Below are 23,209 nucleotides of genomic sequence, written 5' to 3'. Positions count from 1 at the left end.
GCTCATTGGCTCAGAAGGCTAATTGATTATTAGAAAACCCTTGTGCAATCATGTTCACACATCTGAAAACAGTCTAGCTCGTTACAGAAGCTACAAAACTGACCTTCCTGTGAGCAGATTGAGTTTCTGGAGCATCACATTTGTGGGGTCAATTAAACGCTCAAAATGGCCAGAAAAAGAGAACTTTCATCTGAAACTCGACAGTCTATTCTTGTTCTTAGAAATGAAGGCTATTCCATGCGAGAAATTGCTAAGAAATTGAAGATTTCCTACAACGGTGTGTACTACTCCCTTCAGAGGACAGCACAAACAGGCTCTAACCAGAGTAGAAAAAGAAGTGGGAGGCCGCGTTGCACAACTAAGCAAGAAGATAAGCACATTAGAGTCTCTAGTTTGAGAAACAGACGCCTCACAGGTACCCAACTGGCATCTTCATTAAATAGTACCCGCAAAACACCAGTGTCAACATCTACAGTGAAGAGACGGCTGCGGGATTTTGGGCTTCAGGGCAGAGTGGCAAAGAAAAAGCCATATCTGAGACTGGCCAATAAAAGAAAAAGATTAAGATGGGCAAAAGAACACAGACATTGGACAGAGGAAGACTGGAAAAAAGTGTTGTGGACGGATGAATCCAAGTTTGAGGTGTTTGGATCCCAAAGAAGAACGTTTGTGAGACGCAGAACAAATGAAAAGATGCTGGAAGAATGCCTGACGCCATCTGTTAAGCATGGTGGAGGTAATGTGATGGTCTGGGGTTGCTTTGGTGCTGGTAAGGTGGGAGATTTGTACAGGGTAAAAGGGATTCTGAATAAGGAAGGCTATCACTCCATTTTGCAACGCCATGCCATACCCAGTGGACAGCGCTTGATTGGAACCAATTTCATCCTACAACAGGACAATGACCCTAAACACACCTCCAAATTGTGCAAGAACTATTTACAGCAGAAGCAGGCAGCTGGTATTCTATCGGTAATGGAGTGGCCAGCGCAGTCACCAGATCTGAACCCCATTGAGCTGTTGTGGGAGCAGCTTGACCGTATGGTACGCCAGAAGTGCCCATCCAACCAATCCAACTTGTGGGAGATGCTTCTAGAAGCGTGGGGTGCAATTTCTCAAGCTTACCTCAACAAATTAACAGCTAGAATGTCAAAGGTGTGCAATGCTGTAATTGCTGCAAAAGGAGGATTCTTTGACGAAAGCAAAGTTTGATGTAAAAACAATGTTATTTCAAATACAAATCATTATTTCTAACCTTGTCAATGTCTTGACTCTATTTTCTATTCATTTCACAACGCATGGTGGTGAAGAAGTGTGACTTTTCATGGAAAACACAAAATTGTTTGGGTGACCCCAAACTTTTGAACGGTAGTGTAGCTCCGCTCATCCTGGGCTTCCTGGTTCACACAGACATAAAAAGTCAGATCTATAGCGGATTCTTCCAACAAGGATCTGGCAGCTCAATTCGTGGTACAACTTTGCGGCGGATCCTCAGCGTCCTGCTGCCATTTTTGCTATGGATTCAAACGGTGATTGTAGCCGGTGACATTTGGAGCAAATCCGCATGTGGCAGCCGACACAAACTGCATCACAGATTGGCGCATCAACTCATTTCTACAAGGCAGGTTTCAAAATCCACGTGCAGAAGACTCTGTGCTATATGAACTATGGCGCAGACCGTCACAGCGGTCAACAGAATGCTAAAATCATGCAGATTACGAATTTTGACATTAAGGCTGGTCTCACATGAGTGGATTTAATTTGCGGATTCCGTGATCAGCGGTCATGCGGACAATCCACAGTATACCGCGGGCATTAAAAGGCGTGCATTTTCCATCACACTTCTAGATACTAATTGCACATTTCATGAGCGAAAGACAAATCGCAGCGTGCTCTATTTTACAGCGGAAACCGCGCGGACGGCCTCCATTAATCCGACCTACAGCCCATATGCGATTAACACTGCGTATGGGCTGACGGCACGGGGAAAAAAAAAAAAAACCAACCTGACGCCTGCACAGCAATACAGTAAAGTGCCATACTGTCGTAGCCAGAATCCGCATGCAGAAGCCAACCCGTTTGTGTGCGCCCGGCCTGAGGTTTCCACGCAGATTCCACCTCTAATAGGTATGTTGACAAGGCGGAATTTTCCAACTTGGGAAAACAGTCAAAATTTGCATCTTCCTGACGTTTTGTTACTGTTCCGCACACGGATTTAGCACCATCAATGTGAAAAATCCAGATCTGTCATTCCGACGTAGAAAATTGCATTTCCGTGTCAAAGAAGCCACATCTCACTCCTTTATGTGGAAGCTAGCATGTGCATCCATGGCATAAATCTGTGTCTTTCTGCAGATTTTAACAGCGGAATTCACATGGAACTTGCCACCTAACTGCAGCAGAAATCTGTCGCTGAGCGTATATCTGCCGCGGATTTACCCTCCTGCGGATCAACGCAGACCAAGACTTTTGTCAATCGGTAAATCTGCGCGCAAAATCTATGTCAAGTGACGTCACTTTTTCCCCACAAGAATTTGAAATCAACACGTCAAAAAAATCTGCAACATATAGACTACAGAGCAGATTACTACTGAGAACGGGCCCCTTTACTGGTGTGGATTTCACGTCCAACATCCGGCATACATCCGCCTTGCGAACATAAAATAAGAATGGCAGAATCGCTGAAAAGAACCCGATTCCCCTCCGTAGCGTCTAGTTTCATCATTCCCGACATCACTGCAAACGGAGGTGACGGTGGGTGTCAGAGGCCGTACATGTAGTAGGGGCCACAAGATCAAATATCCTTTAGCCAAGTGCCTGGAAATGGTTCTGACAGACACAGGGGTGTAACGATGGCGCCCCGTCTCTGGGTGGTGGACAATGGAAGAGTTGAAGCTGCTGGTGCTTGTCGGACCATCAGACGCTCCTCTCTACTGGTGGCTTGCAGGGGGTGTCCTGAGCCCGGTCACCTTGTGTGCCCCCATCCACTGGTCCCAACAGCTCCTAACAGTCTGGACAGATGCTCCACTCTACTGGTGGTCTGTAGGGGGCGTCCTGAGCCCTGTCACCTTGTGTGCCCCCATTCACTGGTCCCAACAGCTCCTAACAGTCTGGACAGATGCTCCACTCTACTGGTGGTCTGTAGGGGGCGTCCTGAGCCCTGTCACCTTGTGTGCCCCCATTCACTGGTCCCAACAGCTCCTAACAGTCTGGACAGATGCTCCTCTCTACTGGTGGTCTGTAGGGGGCGTCCTGAGCCCGGTCACCTTGTGTGCCCCCATCCACTGGTCCCAACATCTAACAGTCTGGTCCTCTACGGCCGATGGGGGACAATTCATGGATAGGGCCATCCAGCTTCTTACAACCCAATAATGCGCCCCTCCTAGACTCGTAACGGGGTGAAATCTCTTCTCTGCGTCGTAGAGGCGTCTAGTGGCCAACAAGCTCTACAAGCTGAAGAAGAGGTCACTACACACAAGGAGCCTCCGAGAGCCTCTTATAGGCCAAGGGGGGGGGGGGGGGGGGGGGGGGGAGAGAACCACCTTTAGGGCCACCGGTGACAAGACCGTTCATCTAAATCACCACAACTCCCATCATTTACAGATCTGCCTGAGATGGAACCGCAAGACGGGATTTACAGCAAAATGACAACTTCTGGGGGCGGAGTGTTTTTTTTGTTGAGAGAAATCTCCCCGGATCGCCTTGAAAAGTTAACAATTCTCTGACTACCAGTCACACCGGTGAGATGTGGAAGAGAGAAAATTAGGGGGGAAAAAAAAAAAAAAAGTGACCTCCCCTCCTCCCGCAGTATGTCACCTTCCATTACATGAGAAATGCAACTGCAGCCACATATCTGTCACCGGAGGATTTGCGCTCCGTGTTGCCTATAGCCGACCACCTGCTTCCACCACTTAGAGCGAGATCCTCTATCAAACGTTCCCCTCCAGCTGTTTATAATGTATACCACCGAGGCGTTCCGCCATTACTTGCCGATACGTGGGCACATTACTTGCGTGTCAAGCTCAGCAAATGTAAGAGGGGGGAGAGGCCGCAATACACTCAAAGGGTGAGTTCCAGAAGCACATGGATAGCTGTCCTGAAATGCTCTGCCACGAGGCTGGAGAGGGCAGGGTTAATGCCATACGCTCAGGAGTGTGTCCGTCCCTGTCCATGGTGGGCAGGTTTTACTTGGCAGACACCAGCAGGACTAAAGCCATTCTTAACTGCGCATGCGGACGAGGATACCCCATAACGTCAGGCGTTAGCGGACGATGTTTGGGCGGCCGGACTGTAATACCTGTAGCAGTCTGCAAATATACCAAGACAAGCGCCCGCCGAACCGGCAGTAGTACACGGCATGCCCCCAGGTGCCAAGCTGTGCAGCAATGGGTGAAGGTTGCAGGGCGGCGCAGCAACATGGTGGGATTGACACGTCACAGACACACTGAACGGAGATTTTTGGAGATGTGGAGCTGAACAAGTTGAGGTGTAACAGATGTCAACATATAGCATACCCCAAAAGACACAACATGAAGACCCTCGCAGCCCCCAAACAGGGCGACGTGTTATCATTCACATCCACAGGCGCATATAACATACCTGCGACAGAACCACAAAGTATCGACGCCAAGAACATAACTCACACGGCTCATGTACCCAGCTGTGCAGCCCCCGAGCAGTGACATGTATGTGCAGTGACATGTATGAAGGTGTTGTACACTGCACAGTGATCACACATCAGACACGCATGGAACATACAGCGCTCTAACGCAGGAATGTGGGAACTACAACTCCTGTGACGAAACACTTAGGAACTCCACCTATGTGATCTCTGTATATAGTGCACAGAGCCCTCGTATGGAACACGGATGTAGAAACACTATACATTACAGCAACCTTCTGTATACAACAGATCTCACCCCGGTACACAATATATACATCTTACATAATGTGTGTAGATCTCTCGCATGATGCCTTAAGCTCTCTGTATACAGGACTGGCATGACCCCCACAGTGCAGATACGTCTCTAGTAGGATCCCAGTATACGGGTTATTATATGATCCACGCACGGTATATATAGATCTACTACATAACCCCTTTGCATGTTTTCTCTTCAGATCCCTATAGGGTGCACACAGTTCTAGGAACATTCAGTGTATCTAGCAGGTTTATTACATGATCTCTTTGCATCTGCAGATCTTACATGATGCATTTACTGCATGCACACATCTGACATACATATTGCATGAGCCCTGTGTACGCCACGTATACATTTTACATTATGTATATAGTAGGTTTCTTACATGATCCCTGCATATAGCGTGTGCTGCTCTTTATAAAAGTCCTGTAGACCTTGTATATAGGATTCCTGTACTGACCTCTTATATGACCCCGGTGTATTCAGTATATAGCTCTATACTCCTTGTCTTTAAGACGCCTGTATACAACACAGATTTCTCACATGACTCCCCAACAGGTGGTATATAGATTGCTTACAGGATTCTTGTATCTAGATCTCCGCTAACATCCTGGGATATACAGTATCTACAGTTCTGTGCTCCCTTGTATACAGTATATACAGCTCTCATACTGTTTACTGATCTCTTACATGCCATATATATATATATATATATATATATATATATATATATATATATATATATATATATATATATATATATATATATATATATATATATATATATATATATATATATATATATATATATACACACACACACACACATACATACACACATGATATACAGGTCATCCACTACACGTATAAATAGTATGGTGGTCCCAGAACAGTATATGCAGCTCTCTACCCCTCCATATACCGATCATATCTCTTATACCTCATCTATACAGTACATACTGTATACTAGGCGGGTACAGAGTTGTATCTCATACACCTCAGTATATACAGTACATATATCTCATGTGTACAGTTCTCTATGCCCCATAGTGTATGTATAACATCTCATTTATACAATATATACACAACTGAGCCCTCTAATATACTCTATATATCTCATATACCTCATGTATATACAACTCTGCCCAACAGTATATACCTCATGTATACAGTATATTCAGTTCTCTGCCGCAGTAAACAGGATATAGCACCTGTGTGCAGCATATCTCTCAAATACCTACAGTATATACAGTTCTCTGCCCAACAGTATATATCTCATATACCTCATATATGCAGAACATACAACATACCACTGTATTTACAGCCCTCCCCGTATATACAGTACATAGTATATATCATGTACACAGATCCCTCTGCCGCAGTATATAAAACTCTGTACCCCCTAGTATACAGTATATCTCAGACCTCATTTCTACAATATATTCAACTATGCCCCTAATATACCGTATATATCTCATATACCACATGTATATACACAACTCTGTCCAACAGTATATACCTCATATATACAGTACATACAACCTTGTGCCCCCAGCATATCTCATACCTCATGTATACATTATATACAGCCCTTTGTGACCCCCAAATACAGTATAGAATACCTCATGTAAACAGTATCTCTCATATACCTTAGTAAATACAACCCTCTGTACCCCAGCATACAGCATCTTATACCTCAAAGCATAGTCCTCTACTCCGTATACAGTAAATATGTACAGTATATACAGCCTCTCCCCCACAGTATGGTACAGTACATAATACCTCATGTCTACAGTATATCTCATACCTCAATATATACAACCTTCTGTGTCCCCAGAACATAGTACATATCCTGTATATACAGCCCTCTTCCCTCAGTACAGTAAATACTACCTCATGTATGCAGTATATCCAGCCCTCTGTGCCCCCAGGACACAGTATACATTATGAACAGTATATCCAGCCCTCTGTGCCCCCAGGACACAGTATACATTATGTACAGTATATAAGGCCCAGTGCCCCAGTACAGTATATATCATATATACAGTATATACCAGCCTCTGTGCCCCCAGGACAGTACATATTCCATATACCCAGCTCTGTGTTTCCCATATACATTATGTACAGTATATACAGCCCTCTCCCCAGTACAGTATATACAGCCCTGGCCCCCAGTACAGTATATACCTCATGTATACAGTATATACAGGCCTGTGCCCCTAATGCAGTATATACCTCATGTATACTATACAACTATGTGACTCCAGTACAGTATATACCTCATGTATACAGTATATATACAGCCCTCTGTTCTGCCATATATATGTACAGTATATACAGCCCTCTCCGAATACAGTATATACCACCCTCTGTGCCCCCTGTATATAGTACCTCACATACAGTATATACAGCTCTGTGCCCCAGCACAGTATATAGCTCATGTACACAATATATACAGCCCTGTATGCCCCCCATATAGAGTATATACAACCCTTGGAGCCCCCGGTACAGGATATAATACCTTATTTATACTGTATGTACAGCCCTCTGTGCCCCCAATATAGTATCTAGCTCATGTATACAGTATATACAACCCTATGTGACCCCCAACACAGTATATACCTCATGTATACAGCATATACCACCTTTTGTGCCCCCTCTACAGTATATACCTCATATACAGCCTGGTGTCCCAGTACAGTATATACCTCATGTATAAAGTATATACAACCATGTGCGCCCAGTACAGTACATCCCTCATATATACAGTCTATACCACCCTCTGCCCCCAGGGCACAGTATACATTATGTTCAGTATATACAGCCCGGTGCCCCCAGTATAGCATATACCACCCCATGCATACAGTATATAGAACCCTCTCTGCCCCCAGGACACAATACACATTATGTACAGTATATACAGCCCTCCCCCCAGTACAGTTTAATACCGCAAGTATATACAGCCCTCTCCCCCAGTAAGTATATACCTAATGTATGCAGTATATACAGCCCTCTTCCTCCAGTACAGTATATACCCCCTGCATACAGTATATACAGCCCACTGCTTCCAGTACAGTATATAATACATCATGTATACAGTATATACAGCCTACTCCCCCCAGTGCAGTATATAATACATCATGTATATAGTATATACAACCCTCTATGCCCCCAGGACACAGTATACATTGTGTACAATATACTATATATAGTATATACAGCCCGGTGCCCTCAGTACACTATATAATACCTCATTTACAGTATATACAGCCCTCTGTGCCCCAGTACAGTATATAGCTTATATACAGTATATACAGCCCCGTGCCCACCGTATACAGTATATACAACTGTGCCCCCTGTATATAAAAAAAACCTCATGCATACAAGTATATACCGCCTGCTGTGCCTCCAGTACAGTATATACCTCATGTATACAGTATATAATACCTCATGTATACAATATGTCCAGCTCTCTGCTCCCAGTACAGTATATAATACCTCATGTATACAATATGTCCAGCCTTCTGCTCCCAGTACAACATATACCTCATGTATACAGTATATACAGCCCTCTGCTCCCAGTACAACATATAATACCTCATGTATACAGTATATACAGCCCTCTGCTCCCCCCAGTACAGTATATAATACCTCATGTATACAGTATATACAGCCCTCTGCTCCCAGTACAGTATATAATACCTCATGTATACAGTATATACAGCCCTCTGCTCCCAGTACAACATATAATACCTCATGTATACAGTATATACAGCCCTCTGCCCCGAGTACAGTATATAATACCTCATGTATACAGTATATACAGCCCTCTGCTCCCAGTACAACATATAATACCTCATGTATACAGTATATACAGCCCTCTGCTCCCAGTACAACATATAATACCTCATGTATACAGTATATACAGCCCTCTGCTCCCAGTACAACATATAATACCTCATGTATACAGTATATACAGCCCTCTGCTCCCCCCAGTACAGTATATAATACCTCATGTATACAGTATATACAGCCCTCTGCTCCCAGTACAGTATATAATACCTCATGTATACAGTATATACAGCCCTCTGCTCCCAGTACAGTATATAATACCTCATGTATACAGTATATACAGCCCTCTGCTCCCAGTACAGTATATAATACCTCGTGTATACAGTATATACAGCCCTCTGCTCCCAGTACAGTATATAATACCTCATGTATACAGTATATAATACCTCATGTATACAGTATATACAGCCCTCTGCTCCCAGTACAACATATAATACCTCATGTATACAGTATATACAGCCCTCTGCCCCGAGTACAGTATATAATACCTCATGTATACAGTCTATACAGCCCTCTGCTCCCAGTACAACATATAATACCTCATGTATACAGTCTATACAGCCCTCTGCCCCCAGTACAGTATATAATACCTCATGTATACAGTATATACAGCCCTCTGCTCCCAGTACAGTATATACCTCATGTATACAGTATATACAGCCCTCTGCTCCCAGTACAGTATATAATACCTCATGTATACAGTATATACAGCCCTCTGCTCCCAGTACAACATATAATACCTCATGTATACAGTCTATACAGCCCTCTGCCCCCAGTACAGTATATAATACCTCATGTATACAGTATATACAGCCCTCTGCTCCCAGTACAGTATATACCTCATGTATACAGTATATACAGCCCTCTGCTCCCAGTACAGTATATAATACCTCATGTATACAGTATATACAGCCCTCTGCTCCCAGTACAACATATAATACCTCATGTATACAGTCTATACAGCCCTCTGCTCCCAGTACAGTATATAATACCTCATGTATACAGTATATACAGCCCTCTGCTCCCAGTACAGTATATAATACCTCATGTATACAGTATATACAGCCCTCTGCTCCCAGTACAACATATAATACCTCATGTATACAGTATATAATACCTCATGTATACAGTATATACAGCCCTCTGCTGCCAGTACAACATATAATACCTCATGTATACAGTCTATACAGCCCTCTGCTCCCAGTACAGTATATAATACCTCATGTATACAGTCTATACAGCCCTCTGCTCCCAGTACAGTATATAATACCTCATGTATACAGTATATCCAGCCCTCTGCTCCCAGTACAGTATATAATACCTCATGTATACAGTATATCCAGCCCTCTGCTCCCAGTACAGTATATAATACCTCATATATACAATATATCCAGCTCTCTGCTCCGAGTACAGTATATAATACCTCATATATACAATATATCCAGCTCTCTGCTCCGAGTACAGTATATAATACCTCATATATACAATATATCCAGCTCTCTGCTCCGAGTACAGTATATAATACCTCATATATACAATATATCCAGCTCTCTGCTCCCAGTACAGTATATAATACCTCATGTATACAGTATATCCATCCCTCTGCTCCCAGTACAGTATATAATACCTCATGCATACAGTATTTACAGCCCTCTGTGCCCCAGTACAGTATATACCTCATGTATACAGTATATACAGCCCTCTGCTCCCAGTACAACATATACCTCATGTATACAGTATATACAGCCCTCTGCTCCCCGTACAACATATAATACCTCATGTATACAGTATATACAGCCCTCTGCTCCCAGTACAGTATATAATACCTCATGTATACAGTCTATACAGCCCTCTGCTCCCAGTACAGTATATAATACCTCATACATACAGTATATACAGCCCTCTGCTCCCAGTACAGTATATACCTCATGTATACAGTCTATACAGCCCTCTGCTCCCAGTACAGTATATAATACCTCATGTATACAGTATATACAGTCCTCTGCTCCCAGTACAGTATATAATGCCTCAAGTATACAGTCTATACAGCCCTCTGCTCCCAGTACAACATATACCTCATGTATACAGTATATACAGCCCTCTGCTCCCAGTACAGTATATAATACCTCATGTATACAGTATATACAGCCCTCTGCTCCCAGTATAGTATAGAATACCTCATGTATACAATATATACAACCCGGTGCTCGCAGTACAATATATACCACCTTGATGCCCCCAGTATACAGTAAATACCACCCTCTGTACCCCCAGTAGAGTATATAATACCCCATGCATACAGTATAGAGCCCTCTTCCCGACTACAATATATAACTCATGCATACAGTATATACAGCCCTCTGCTCCCAGTACAACATATAATACCTCATGTATACAGTATATACAGCCCTCTGCTCCCAGTACAGTATATAATACCTCATGTATACAGTATATACAGCCCTCTGCTCCCAGTACAGTATATAATACCTCATGTATACAGTATATACAGCCCTCTGCTCCCAGTACAGTATATAATACCTCATGCATACAGTATTTACAGCCCTCTGCTCCTAGTACAGTATATAATACCTCATGTATACAGTCTATAATACCTCATGTATACAGTATATACAGCCCTCTGCTCCCAGTACAACATATAATACCTCATGTATACAGTCTATACAGCCCTCTGCTCCCAGTACAACATATAATACCTCATGTATACAGTCTATACAGCCCTCTGCTCCCAGTACAGTATATACCTCATGTATACAGTATATACAGCCCTCTGCTCCCAGTACAGTATATACCTCATGTATACAGTATATACAGCCCTCTGCTCCCAGTACAGTATATAATACCTCATGTATACAGTATATACAGCCCTCTGCCCCGAGTACAGTATATAATACCTCATGTATACAGTATATACAGCCCTCTGCTCCCAGTACAGTATATAATACCTCATGTATACAGTATATACAGCCCTCTGCTCCCAGTACAGTATATACCTCATGTATACAGTATATACAGCCCTCTGCCCCCAGTACAGTATATAATACCTCATGTATACAGTATATACAGCCCTCTGCTCCCAGTACAGTATATACCTCATGTATACAGTATATACAGCCCTCTGCCCCCAGTACAACATATAATACCTCATGTATACAGTCTATACAGCCCTCGGTGTCCCCCGTATACAGTATATACCGCTCTGTCCATCCAGTACAGTATATATTACCTCATGTATACAGTATATATCACCCTGTGACCCCAGTACAGTATATAATACCTCATGTATACAGTATATACAGCCCTCTGTGCCCCCAGTACAGTATATACCTCATGTATACAGTATATACAGCCCTCTGCTCCCAGTACAACATATAATACCTCATGTATACAGTATATACAGCCCTCTGCTCCCAGTACAACATATAATACCTCATGTATACAGTATATACAGCCCTCTGCTCCCAGTACAACATATAATACCTCATGTATACAGTATATACAGCCCTCTGCTCCCAGTACAGTATATACCTCATGTATACAGTCTATACAGCCCTCTGCTCCCAGTACAACATATAATACCTCATGTATACAGTATATACAGCCCTCTGCTCCCAGTACAGTATATAATACCTCATATATACAGTATATACAGCCCTCTGCCCCGAGTACAGTATATAATACCTCATATATACAGTATATACAGCCCTCTGCTCCCAGTACAACATATAATACCTCATGTATACAGTATATACAGCCCTCTGCTCCCAGTACAACATATAATACCTCATGTATACAGTATATACAGCCCTCTGCTCCCAGTACAGTATATAATACCTCATGTATACAGTATATACAGCCCTCTGCTCCCAGTACAGTATATAATACCTCATGTATACAGTATATACAGCCCTCTGCCCCCAGTACAGTATATAATACCTCATGTATACAGTATATACAGCCCTCTGCTCCCAGTACAGTATATACCTCATGTATACAGTATATACAGCCCTCTGCCCCCAGTACAACATATAATACCTCATGTATACAGTCTATACAGCCCTCTGCCCCCAGTACAACATATAATACCTCATGTATACAGTATATACAGCCCTCTGCTCCCAGTACAGTATATAATACCTCATGTATACAGTATATACAGCCCTCTGCCCCCAGTACAACATATAATACCTCATGTATACAGTATATACAGCCCTCTGCTCCCAGTACAGTATATAATACCTCATGTATACAGTATATACAGCCCTCTGCCCCCAGTACAGTATATAATACCTCATGTATACAGTATATACAGCCCTCTGTCCCCCAGTACAGTATATAATACCTCATGTATACAGTCTATACAGCCCTCTGCTCCCAGTACAGTATATAATACCTCATGTATACAGTATATACAGCCCTCTGTCCCCCAGTACAGTATATAATACCTCATGCATACAGTATATACAGCCCTCTGCTCCCAGTACAGTATATACCTCATGTATACAGTATATACAGCCCTCTGCCCCCAGTACAACATATAATACCTCATGTATACAGTCTATACAGCCCTCGGTGTCCCCCGTATACAGTATATACCGCTCTGTCCATCCAGTACAGTATATATTACCTCATGTATACAGTATATATCACCCTGTGACCCCAGTACAGTATATAATACCTCATGTATACAGTATATACAGCCCTCAGTGCCCCTAGCACAGTATATAATACCTCATGTATACATCCCGGTGCTCCCAGTATATAATACCTCATGCATACAGTATATACCGCCCTCATGCACCCCCGCGGCCGCACTCTTACCGGAGGAGCAGGAGATGAGGAACACGGCGATGGCCAGCTTGGTGGCGGCCCCCATGTCGGCGATAGATCCGCGGCTGCACTAGTAGTAATGGCGGGGAAGAGCACGACTAGTCTGGGGGGAGGCGGCAGCGGGTCACCAGCCGGAGGGCAGGATGAGAAGCAGCAGCAGCCGGGAGAGCGGGGCCCCCATGTCCCGGGGGTGGCGGGGAGAAGACGGACAGCGCTGCGTGCGGGGAGGCGGGCTGAGGAGTCTCCGCTCGGTTACTCGCTCCGGTGACGCCGCTCAGAGCTCGCGCTGCGGGTCCGGCCTACACGTCGCCTCCGCCTCACGCCGAGTCCTCTCATCGCTGCCCATTCAGCCGCACGGAGCCCGGAGCCAAGATGGCGGCGCCGAACGATTGTTTTTGTTTTCTCGCCTCCTCCTCCGCGACTAACAGGCAGGGCGGGGCCGGGCGGCTCGGAGCTGCTGGTGATGGACACACAGGACGGCCAATCAGCAGGCGGGAAAGGCGGGGTTAGTGGGGACTGACCTATAGGCGGGAAGCGATAGGGAGGTGGGTTCAGGAAAAGGCGTGGTTTAGAGGGCGCAGTGACGTAGGGACGGGGGTGTGGTTAGGAGAAAAATGTTGGAGCGCCTGTGATGGGAGATGGGAGTAGAGGGACGCGGGCGCAGGTGTAATGACGCGGGATGGCCACAGGAGGCAGCAGAGAGGCGTGGAGATGTATACATACACTGCATATATTTAGGGAACCACAGACATATCCATATCCACATGTTCTGGGACTGTTTGCTGAGAAGTGGATGAAGCCAGCCGTGTTTTGAATATCAGTATTCTGCTGACAATATGCAGGTTCTGCCTAATGACCCCGCGGGGAGACCTTCATGAGTCCATTTAATAACACTTACATGCAGACATTTCATATCAATGGAAACAAATTCAAAAAGTTTTGTTGTACAAAATCAAAAATATTTCCCCCCCAGAGGTGTCGGTGCGGCCCCCCCTTTGTCACCGGACAAACATGGAGCCTGGAGTTTCTGCCGCACACGTCGTAGCGGATCACGACTAACGGATGCAATGGCTTCTGGGATGCCGCAGGTCATGGTGGCGGTATGGTTGGCATGTAGACTCTAACCACGCGGTGTGACCACAATGGCGGGGGCGCCGCATCCGGTTGTGATTTCCTGTCCCGGCTGCGGCAGATGCCGTATCAGTAGCGTCCGGGTAGGAAATCCTCTGGATTGTTCCCTCTTGGAAGAAGAAGGGGCCGGACACTTTCCTACAGGTTACAGCGCCAAACTCATTCACCGCGGGGGAGTCGCCCGTACGCCCCATGTAGACCGGCGGGTCTCCACCCCCCCCCCCCCATTCTGACGTTACGTTTGTTGACTTAACACTGGAAGGCGACTTCATCACTAAACACCGAAGACTCAGTGAAACGCCGGCTTCCATTACAGTTCGCAGAACGAACTTCGCCGCGCTCTATCGTCCGGTTTTGGGGTCGGTAACAATTGTGATGCGTAGGGATAACATCGCAAATATTTGCGCAGCACCTTCTACACGGTCGGCGGCGGGACGTCCATTTCTCCACTCGCTCTGACGATTGATCTCTGAGGACTTCTTGTAAAACGTCCACGGACGACCGCTGTTAGCGGCGGACGGATGATTTCGCTTACAGATGCAACCTTTTTACTTAAACTTGGAGTACCGCTCGCGATCTGTGCGCCCGCTGGGCGGAGCTTCACCAAACGGTGTTCGAAAATGACGTCCCACTAATAACCGATGTGAAAATCAAGGACACAAAACGCTCACCTGTCTTCGTTGGCAGCCATTTTGTCTCCTACCCCCACAGCGGCGAAGACGGTAGAATAAAACGGGCCTCATTTAGTAAAACTGTCTGTCAGTAAGACGTCCTTGTTGCCCAACCAATCACAGCGCTGCGTTCATCTTATCTCAGGAGCCTGAGGAATGAGCGCGGCGCTGTGATTGGTTGGACAACTTGGACGCCTCATGGTGGACAGTTTTGCTAAATGAACATTTTCGAGCTTCTGTTTCTATTGATATCAGCTTTCCGTATCTGAGGGTCATTAAACGAGGTTCTGGGGGGTCTCACATCGAGGGGGATCATCTGTAATAACCCGGTACTATGGGCCCATACCAACCAATCACAGCGCAGCCTTCATTTTACCACAGCAGCCTCAGAATTGAAAGCCGTGCTCTGATTGGTTGCTAGGGGCAACGACGGCTGCTTTTATTTTAGACCGTTTTTAGACAATTTTGATGAATGAGGCCCAATGACTCCTCGGAAATAGCACATAACAGCCTCTGCGTCCGGCCGCTATCAGCCAATGGCAAAAGCCGTACAAAATTGTGTATTCTGTAATCATTTTTATGTTACGGCCATCTTGTAAGCGGTCAGGGCCCCTTCACATCCGCAACATTTGGAGCCTCCAACCCAGATCCGCTAGAAAATCAGACAAAATAGCGAAGCGCACTGCGCTGTTCCATGGCGGTTGGACTGTTAGAAGCAGTATGGCCGCCGTTATCGTCAGTGGGGTCAGTTCAGCGCCATTTGGCTCTGGCACTTCCAGTAGTTCTGTTATTTGGCTCCGAGGACATTAAGAGGCCGGAGATGTGAAAAGGGCCTGATGTGCGATAAAAATGGCGCACAGTGATACCGTAGCTGGTTCTCACTAGTATTTAGTAGGCTCCTCTCGGTGTTGACGGGGCAGAGCGCGGTCACATCAGCGGTTTGATTTCTTTTTCCAACTGATCCTTTTTTCTTTTTTTTAAAATGAAGCGGATAACAAATGGATTGAAATGGAAACAAACGGAAACCGCGCTCCGTGGTGCGCCATTATAACCTGTTTATAGTCCGTCTCACAAAGGATGGCGCTGAGTGTATCGCTCTGCCCTGTCTGGCTACCGGCGACAAACCTCATTGGTGCAGAACCCGTCACGAGATTAGAACCACAGGTAGCCAGACAGGGCAGAGCGATACACTCAGTGCCATCCTCTTCGTGAGAGATGACTATAGTCCATCTTTTAACCCCTTAAGGACCAGACACTTTTTTGCGATTTTTACACACGTGGCTGTTTCACGGCCGTATTTTGTTCTCTTACGCTGTTTTTTTGTGACATATAGGGTTGTTTTTTAACCCCTTAGTGATGCGGCCTATTTTGGTCCCAAGGATTTGCGATTTTTGGGGAATTTTCATCACTTTTCAAAAGCCATAATTTTTTTTTCATTGACATGGCTGCACACGACCAGTTTTGAATTGCGGAATCAGCGATCTTCCCCACGCGGATGATCTGCGGTATTCTGCATCCATTTAAAAAAATAGAACATTCGCGTGCGCCCTCCTACGAGCGGACAGCGATGGTGATTTCAGCTTGTGGAAATAAAATCGCAGCATGTTCTAGTTTCATGCAGATCCTGCATAGACGGCTTCCACTGAAGTCAGTAGAAGCCATCCGACCCATGGCCCGCCCCCAATTAACATTCAGGATAGGTCGCGGGTTCGCGTGTTGTCGCCTAGCGATGGTACGGGAAAAACAAAAATTTAAAGAAAAAATCTGTACTGCACATAACCGACGGTGCGCCGCCGCAGCCATCCGCAATACAGAAAATCAAAAGTACGCGCAGTCGTGTGCAGCCGGCCTGAGGGCTTCATTTTTGCGTGGCGAACTGTAGCTTTTATTGGTACCTTTTTTGGAGTAGATATAATGTATCATTTCTATTAATTTTTTTGAAGGGTGGAGAGAAAAAAAAGCTCAATTCTGTTTTTGGAATTTTTCTTACAGCTTTAATCATACAACACAAATGACGTAATACATTTTTTTCTGCGGGTCGGTACAATTACAACAATACCAAAATTATATATTTTTTATTAGGTTTTTCTGCAATAAATGCAGTGATGAAAAAAAAAAAATTTTTAAAAAGGGGTTTTAAAGTCCCATAACTTCTATATTTTGCCATAGACGGAGCTCTGCGAGGGCTTGGGTTTTTTTTTGCACGATGAGCTATAGGTTTTATTGGTACCATTTTGGAAAAGCGCTCATAAAAGGTTTTTTCGTTGATTAGTGTTTTTTTAAGGTTTTCTCTTATACATTTTTTTATGTCCCTGTAGGGGACCTGAGCATGTGAGGCTAAAATTATACATTTCAGCATAGTGATCGTAGGCCATGGCAGACCTGGACGTCACAAATGACCCTATAGAGTACCCTCCCTCTGTGAACCCTTTCCATGCCATCAGGGGTTAACAGCAAGTATGGCTCTTCCATCCTCCCCCCCCCCCCTCCCGCAGATGAGGACACCGTATATCGGCTCGGCGTGAAAACCGAGCCGATATACGTTCGTGTGAATGCAGCCTAATCGTTCACATAAGAATGTATAACACTGAGGGGGAAGTCAAGAGAAGCGAGCAGTCTAAACGGGCCGCCCAAGTGCAAACAAACTGGTGATGACTTCACCAGGTCATTCGCTCGGGCAAACATGAATTGTGAGATTCTCTGGCTGTCTAAAAGAGCCATTACAGGGGGAAACATCCCCAAAGTGTTATGTAATCTAGGACCCCGCAGTTTAGCCATGCCGCGGGCCGCCAGCAATCATGTGATCACCGGCTCTAGTAGAGCAGAAGGCGCTTCCCGTATCCTCTATTTAGCGCTCATTGAGCAACTTAGGCTGGAAAAGTGAAGGCAGAAGCAGTTCTAAACCACTCCGTCTTCTCCTCCGGGTCCTCGGCTGTCTCTGACGGGAAATCACATACACAATTCAATTTTCTGGCTACAATGGCTGAATGGTATTTGCCCCCAGGGCTGGTCCTTCTGGGGGGCTGAAGTTGTGTATTGCTATATTCAAATGAGGCCAACCATAAACTAGACTTTGCCTTCACCGCTTTGATCTACTATTGATTGGATTAGTTTAACCCATTGTCTGCTAAATATAATCATCACTCAAAAGGATCAACAATTCTTATTAAAATGATTCACTTTGTTGCTAATTGTCAGAACATTAAGGCTGCATTCCCACAAACGTATATCGGCTCGGTTTTCACGCCGAGCCGATGTACGTCGTCCTCATCTGCAGGGGGGGGGGAGGATGGAAGAGCCAGGAGCAGGAACTGAGCTCCTGCCCCCTTTCTGCCTCCTCTCCACCCCTCTGCATTATTTGCAATAAAAGGAGGCGGGATGGGGTGGGGCTAAATTACGATATTCTCTAGTAAAACAATAAATAAGCACTTGGGGTGGATCTGCTCCCGATTTAACCCTTTCAATTGTGCAGATCTGTACCAAAATCCACACCAAATGTTATGGATTTTGGTGCAGATTTGCTGTGGATTTTTCAGCTGTGCAACATCCAGCGCAAATCTGCCATGCATGAACCTGCCTCCCCCCCCCCCAAACATTCTATAGTACAACCTTTATAATCTGGTGGGCCTAGATACAGGGGCTCACCGTTAGTATAACTCTATATAACGCTCTGCGTAATAACGGTACGTTCACACATAACAGAAAATCCACAACAAAATCGCAGTCAATTCCACATGAAAGACAATGTCAAAATCTGCACCAATGTTGCAGATTGTGTTGTGGATCTATAGCCGATTTTACCCTTGCTGTGGATCTGCACTGAAATCCACATCAAAATCCACACAAATGCTGCAGATTTTCATGCGGTATTTAATGCTGAACTTTTGCGAATTTTATTATAGATTTTCCGCTGCTGAAAATCCAATTTCTGCCATGTGCGAGCGCACCCTTAGACTGGATTCACACGAACGTATGTCGGCTCGGTTTTCACGCCGAGCCGATATACGTCGTCTCTCTCTGCAGGGGGGGAGGATGGAAGAGCCAGGAGCAGGAACTGAGCTCCCGCCCCCTCTCTGCCTCCTCTCCCCCCCTCTGCACTATTTGCAATGGGGAGAGGCGGGACAGGGGCAGGGCTAAGTTGGGGTGGTGGGTTTTTGAGAATTAGCCCCGCCCCTGCCCCGCCTCTCCCCATTGCAAATAGTGCAGAGGGGTGGAGAGGAGGCAGAGAGGGGGCGGGAGCTCAGTTCCTGCTCCTGGCTCTTCCATCCTCCCCCCCTGCAGAGAGAGACGACGTATATCGGCTCGGTGTGAAAACAGAGCCGATATACGTTCGTGTGAATACACCCTAATAGTGCTTACAGTGCAGTTACCTCCAGCGATCACAGGTGATGTTGTCGCTGGGTTCATCCGTATTTTGTTTTGTTCTCTTTTTCTAGCCACAACTTGCCTCTGCTCGCTCTCCCAACCCTGCTGCAACTACTTTTCAGTTTCTCCTATAATAATAATAATATGCTCGCTGTGGCCCCACTTTGTAACAGTAACCTCTTCAGTGGTCCCACTTAGTAATATGACCCCATCTGTGACCTCACTTAGTAATACTAACCCCCTCTGTGAACCCAATTAGTAATAGGTCCTCAAATGTTCCTCAATTAGTAACTGCATCCTCAGTGGCCCTAATTAGTACTAGGGCCCTCTCTGTGCCCTAAAACAGGGTTCCCCAACTCCAGTTCTCAGGGACCGCCAACAGGTCATGTTTTCAGGATTTCCTCAGTGTTGCACAGGTGATGTAATTATTGTCAGTGCCTCAGACATTGCCACAGGGGTTCTTACTATAGGATATCCTGAAAACATGACCTGTTGGTGGTCCCTGAGGACTGGAGTTGGGGACCCCTGCCCTAAAACAGTATAAGGAGAGAGACCATGGTAGACAGCCTGGCTCCACTGCTAAACCTCCGGATGCAGGGAGAGGAAGGGGTTAAATTCCTTACCCCACACAGCCTTCCCTCTCTGCTGCAGGGAAACTCACAGGCACATTGCAGGACCTCATCACTCCTCTCCACTGCTCTCACTGTACTTGGAGTACTGGGCCTGGGAAGGGAGGGAGAGTGATGAGGTCCTGCAATGCACCTATGAACTCTCCTGCAGTAGAGAGGGAATGCTGTGTAGGGTATTTAACCCCTTCATCTGCCTGCAGCTGGAAGCTTAGCAGTGCAGATTACAATAGGGGGGATTGAGGCAACGGTGGGCCCCCTGGATCCTTGGGCCAGGGCAGCTGTCCCAATCGCCCCTATTCTAATCGACCATTGGCCGTTGCTTCATCAGCCAATTCTCGTTTGTATGTTAGACAGTGTAGGGGAATGCAGGAAGGAACGGAACCCAACCAGTGTCTCCGCGCTTCGGGTTCCCAGGCGTGGAGAGTGTTGTAAATCTGCTCATTCAGCTATGGAGCTTCCAATAGGCCGTGAAGAAGTCCTGCGGACAGTCAAGCAGGGCAGATTTCCTAAAACCTTACAGGCAGTGAGATAGTACTCTGACTTTTACCGGACTGCACTCTTCTTACAGGCTCTGCCTGCTGCAGCAGCACTCTTAAGGCTTCTGGAAAGCTAGCGGTAAGCCTATTTCAGGCAAGCACTGGTTCCCAGCTGCGATCGTTCCAGCTTTCTCCGTTAGGCCTGTGTCACACGGGTGTTTTTGCATCCTTAAATTTTGTTTGCAAAGCATGCAGAAAATAGAACCCATAGATTTCAATGAGTTTCTGCACAAGCGCATATTTTGCGTGCATAATTTACGCAGGAATAGAACACATCTTAAACTCATTACACTAATTGGCCATTTCAATGGCTGGGAGCATCATTGTGTGTTTTTGTGCGTGTTCAGAAAGTCTTGTGTTTCTGTATTTTTCCACTGTCTTTATGTGTATGAATATGATGTGTATTGCACCTTTGCAGCACTGAATTAGTTACTGTCTGGGTTATGTCTGGGAAAGTATCTATTGGTATGTCATGTGACCTCCTTGGTTTTTGGCTGTTTCCTTGGAGAGAGAAAGAGAGCCTGGCCTGTACTCAGATGCCTTCAGTCTCAGTACAAGAAGAGATGAGGAGGCCAAGCGGATATCCCATTAAAGGGGTTGTCCCGTGCCGAAACGGGTTTTTTTTTTTTCAACCCCGATGCAGGGGTTAAAAAAACAAACCGGGTAGTACTTACCCGAATCCCGGCGGTCCGGCGTCTTCATACTCACCTGCTGAAGATGGCCGCCGGGATCCTCTCTCTCTGTGGACCGCAGCTCTTCTGTGCGGTCCATTGCCGATTCCAGCCTCCTGATTGGCTGGAATCGGCACGTGACGGGGCGGAGCTACACGGAGCCTGCATTCTGCACGAGCGGCTCCATTGAAGAGAGCAGAAGACCAGGACTGCGCAAGCGCGGCTAATTTGGCCATCGGAGGGCGAAAATTAGTCGGCACCATGGAGACGAGGACGCCAGCAACGGAGCAGGTAAGTAAAAAACTTTTTATAACTTCTGTATGGCTCATAATTAATGCACAATGTATATTACAAAGTGCATTAATATGGCCATACAGAAGTGTATAGACCCACTTGCTGCCGCGGGACATCCCCTTTAATGCCGCAAATCCCTTCTTCTCCTTCCCCTCTTTTGATGGAGTACAAGTGGAGTTTGCCCGCCGTGCGGTGTGAGGTGAAAAGGTTGCAGAGATCCATGAGAGTGGACCAGTAGAGTGTTGGTGGAGTTTCCTAAGAGTTGGTGTCCGGGACCAGAGAACCGCAGTTAACTAGGCCTGGGTAAGTCACCCTGTTCTCCCATGTTTCCTCCCTGTCGCTTCACGTGTTCTGAACCCTCACTATTTTTGCCGGTGGATGTAAAGAGGATTGTTGTGAATTGTTATTTCAAGTTTCTCAGTAAACGGCTTCACTGACCGATCCCGGTTTGGCCTTTTGAATTCTACCCCATGTGTGGACTCTTATTCCCCAGAGGGATCACCACGGAGGAAGGAACGGTGGCGTCACGAGTGACAAGAAGGACTCGGGTAAGCCACTCGTGGGTTTCCTTATTTAATATAATCTGCTCTCTGCCCCTTGGACGTGTCCCTGGTTATCCTCCGGGTGGCAGACGGTAGACATGTGAACTACTTTACCCCCACTGTCTCCTAGGCTGGGGCCCACTCCTCGGACGCTGCACTTGCATGTGCATATGTGCACACAAATAGGCATGCGCTCGTATGACATAGGCTTTTTACAGACTTTCTTGCAGCCGATGCAGCAGCTTTGTAACAGAGAACTGCTATAGTTACCCCGGTTGACGGGACCTTCATATCTTACTGCGGCCGAGTCGCCTGTTTCTCTTCATTCTACCATTTAATAAACTATTGAGAAGTACTAGACACGTCTGCGGAGAGGACATTCATTACAAATCCTAGGAGCTCTAGAGTGACTGAGGTGGGACAACGGGAGTTTAATGATATCCAGCACCGACCACGACCAGTCTTAGTTTGGCCGGAGCCAGGACAGATGGCATGTCTTATTGCTCTGCCTCAGCAAGAGATACCATGACTCCAATAATACTGCAAGCCTTAGTCCAAACTGACTACACCGTGCTATATCATGGCAGAGTATATCAGCTCCAGCCCCCCTGGGTCCAACCAACCATTTTCTGGGTCTACTCTAATATATGCACCACTGGGCAGCCCTGATCAGCCAAACTTTCAGTATGGTCCTTGGCAGTTACTTATCCTTTTAAGGTAACAATGGGTTCTGCTAAAGACCATGACCAGTCTG

The 23,209-nt window shown here is 45.8% G+C and overlaps 1 protein-coding gene across 2 annotated transcripts in view; it reads right to left on the bottom strand.

The window, feature by feature from the left end:
- The window catches only part of ACVR2A (activin A receptor type 2A), a 52,251-nt gene extending 38,208 nt beyond the window's left edge, over positions 1 to 14,043 (bottom strand). For both annotated transcript variants that reach the window (XM_066575183.1, XM_066575184.1), the window contains exon 1: positions 13,608 to 14,043. In XM_066575183.1, the coding sequence (XP_066431280.1) occupies positions 13,608 to 13,662 (55 nt within the window). In that variant the 5' untranslated portion in view covers positions 13,663 to 14,043. The remainder of the gene's footprint in view (positions 1 to 13,607) is intronic.
- Between the last annotated feature and the right edge of the window lie 9,166 nt (positions 14,044 to 23,209).

The sequence above is a fragment of the Eleutherodactylus coqui genome, chromosome 8 (assembly GCF_035609145.1).
Source record: "Eleutherodactylus coqui strain aEleCoq1 chromosome 8, aEleCoq1.hap1, whole genome shotgun sequence".
NCBI lineage: Eukaryota > Metazoa > Chordata > Amphibia > Anura > Eleutherodactylidae > Eleutherodactylus > Eleutherodactylus coqui.
The sequence above is the reverse complement of the archived record's forward strand: the minus strand, read 5'-3'. Positions and strand labels throughout refer to the sequence as shown.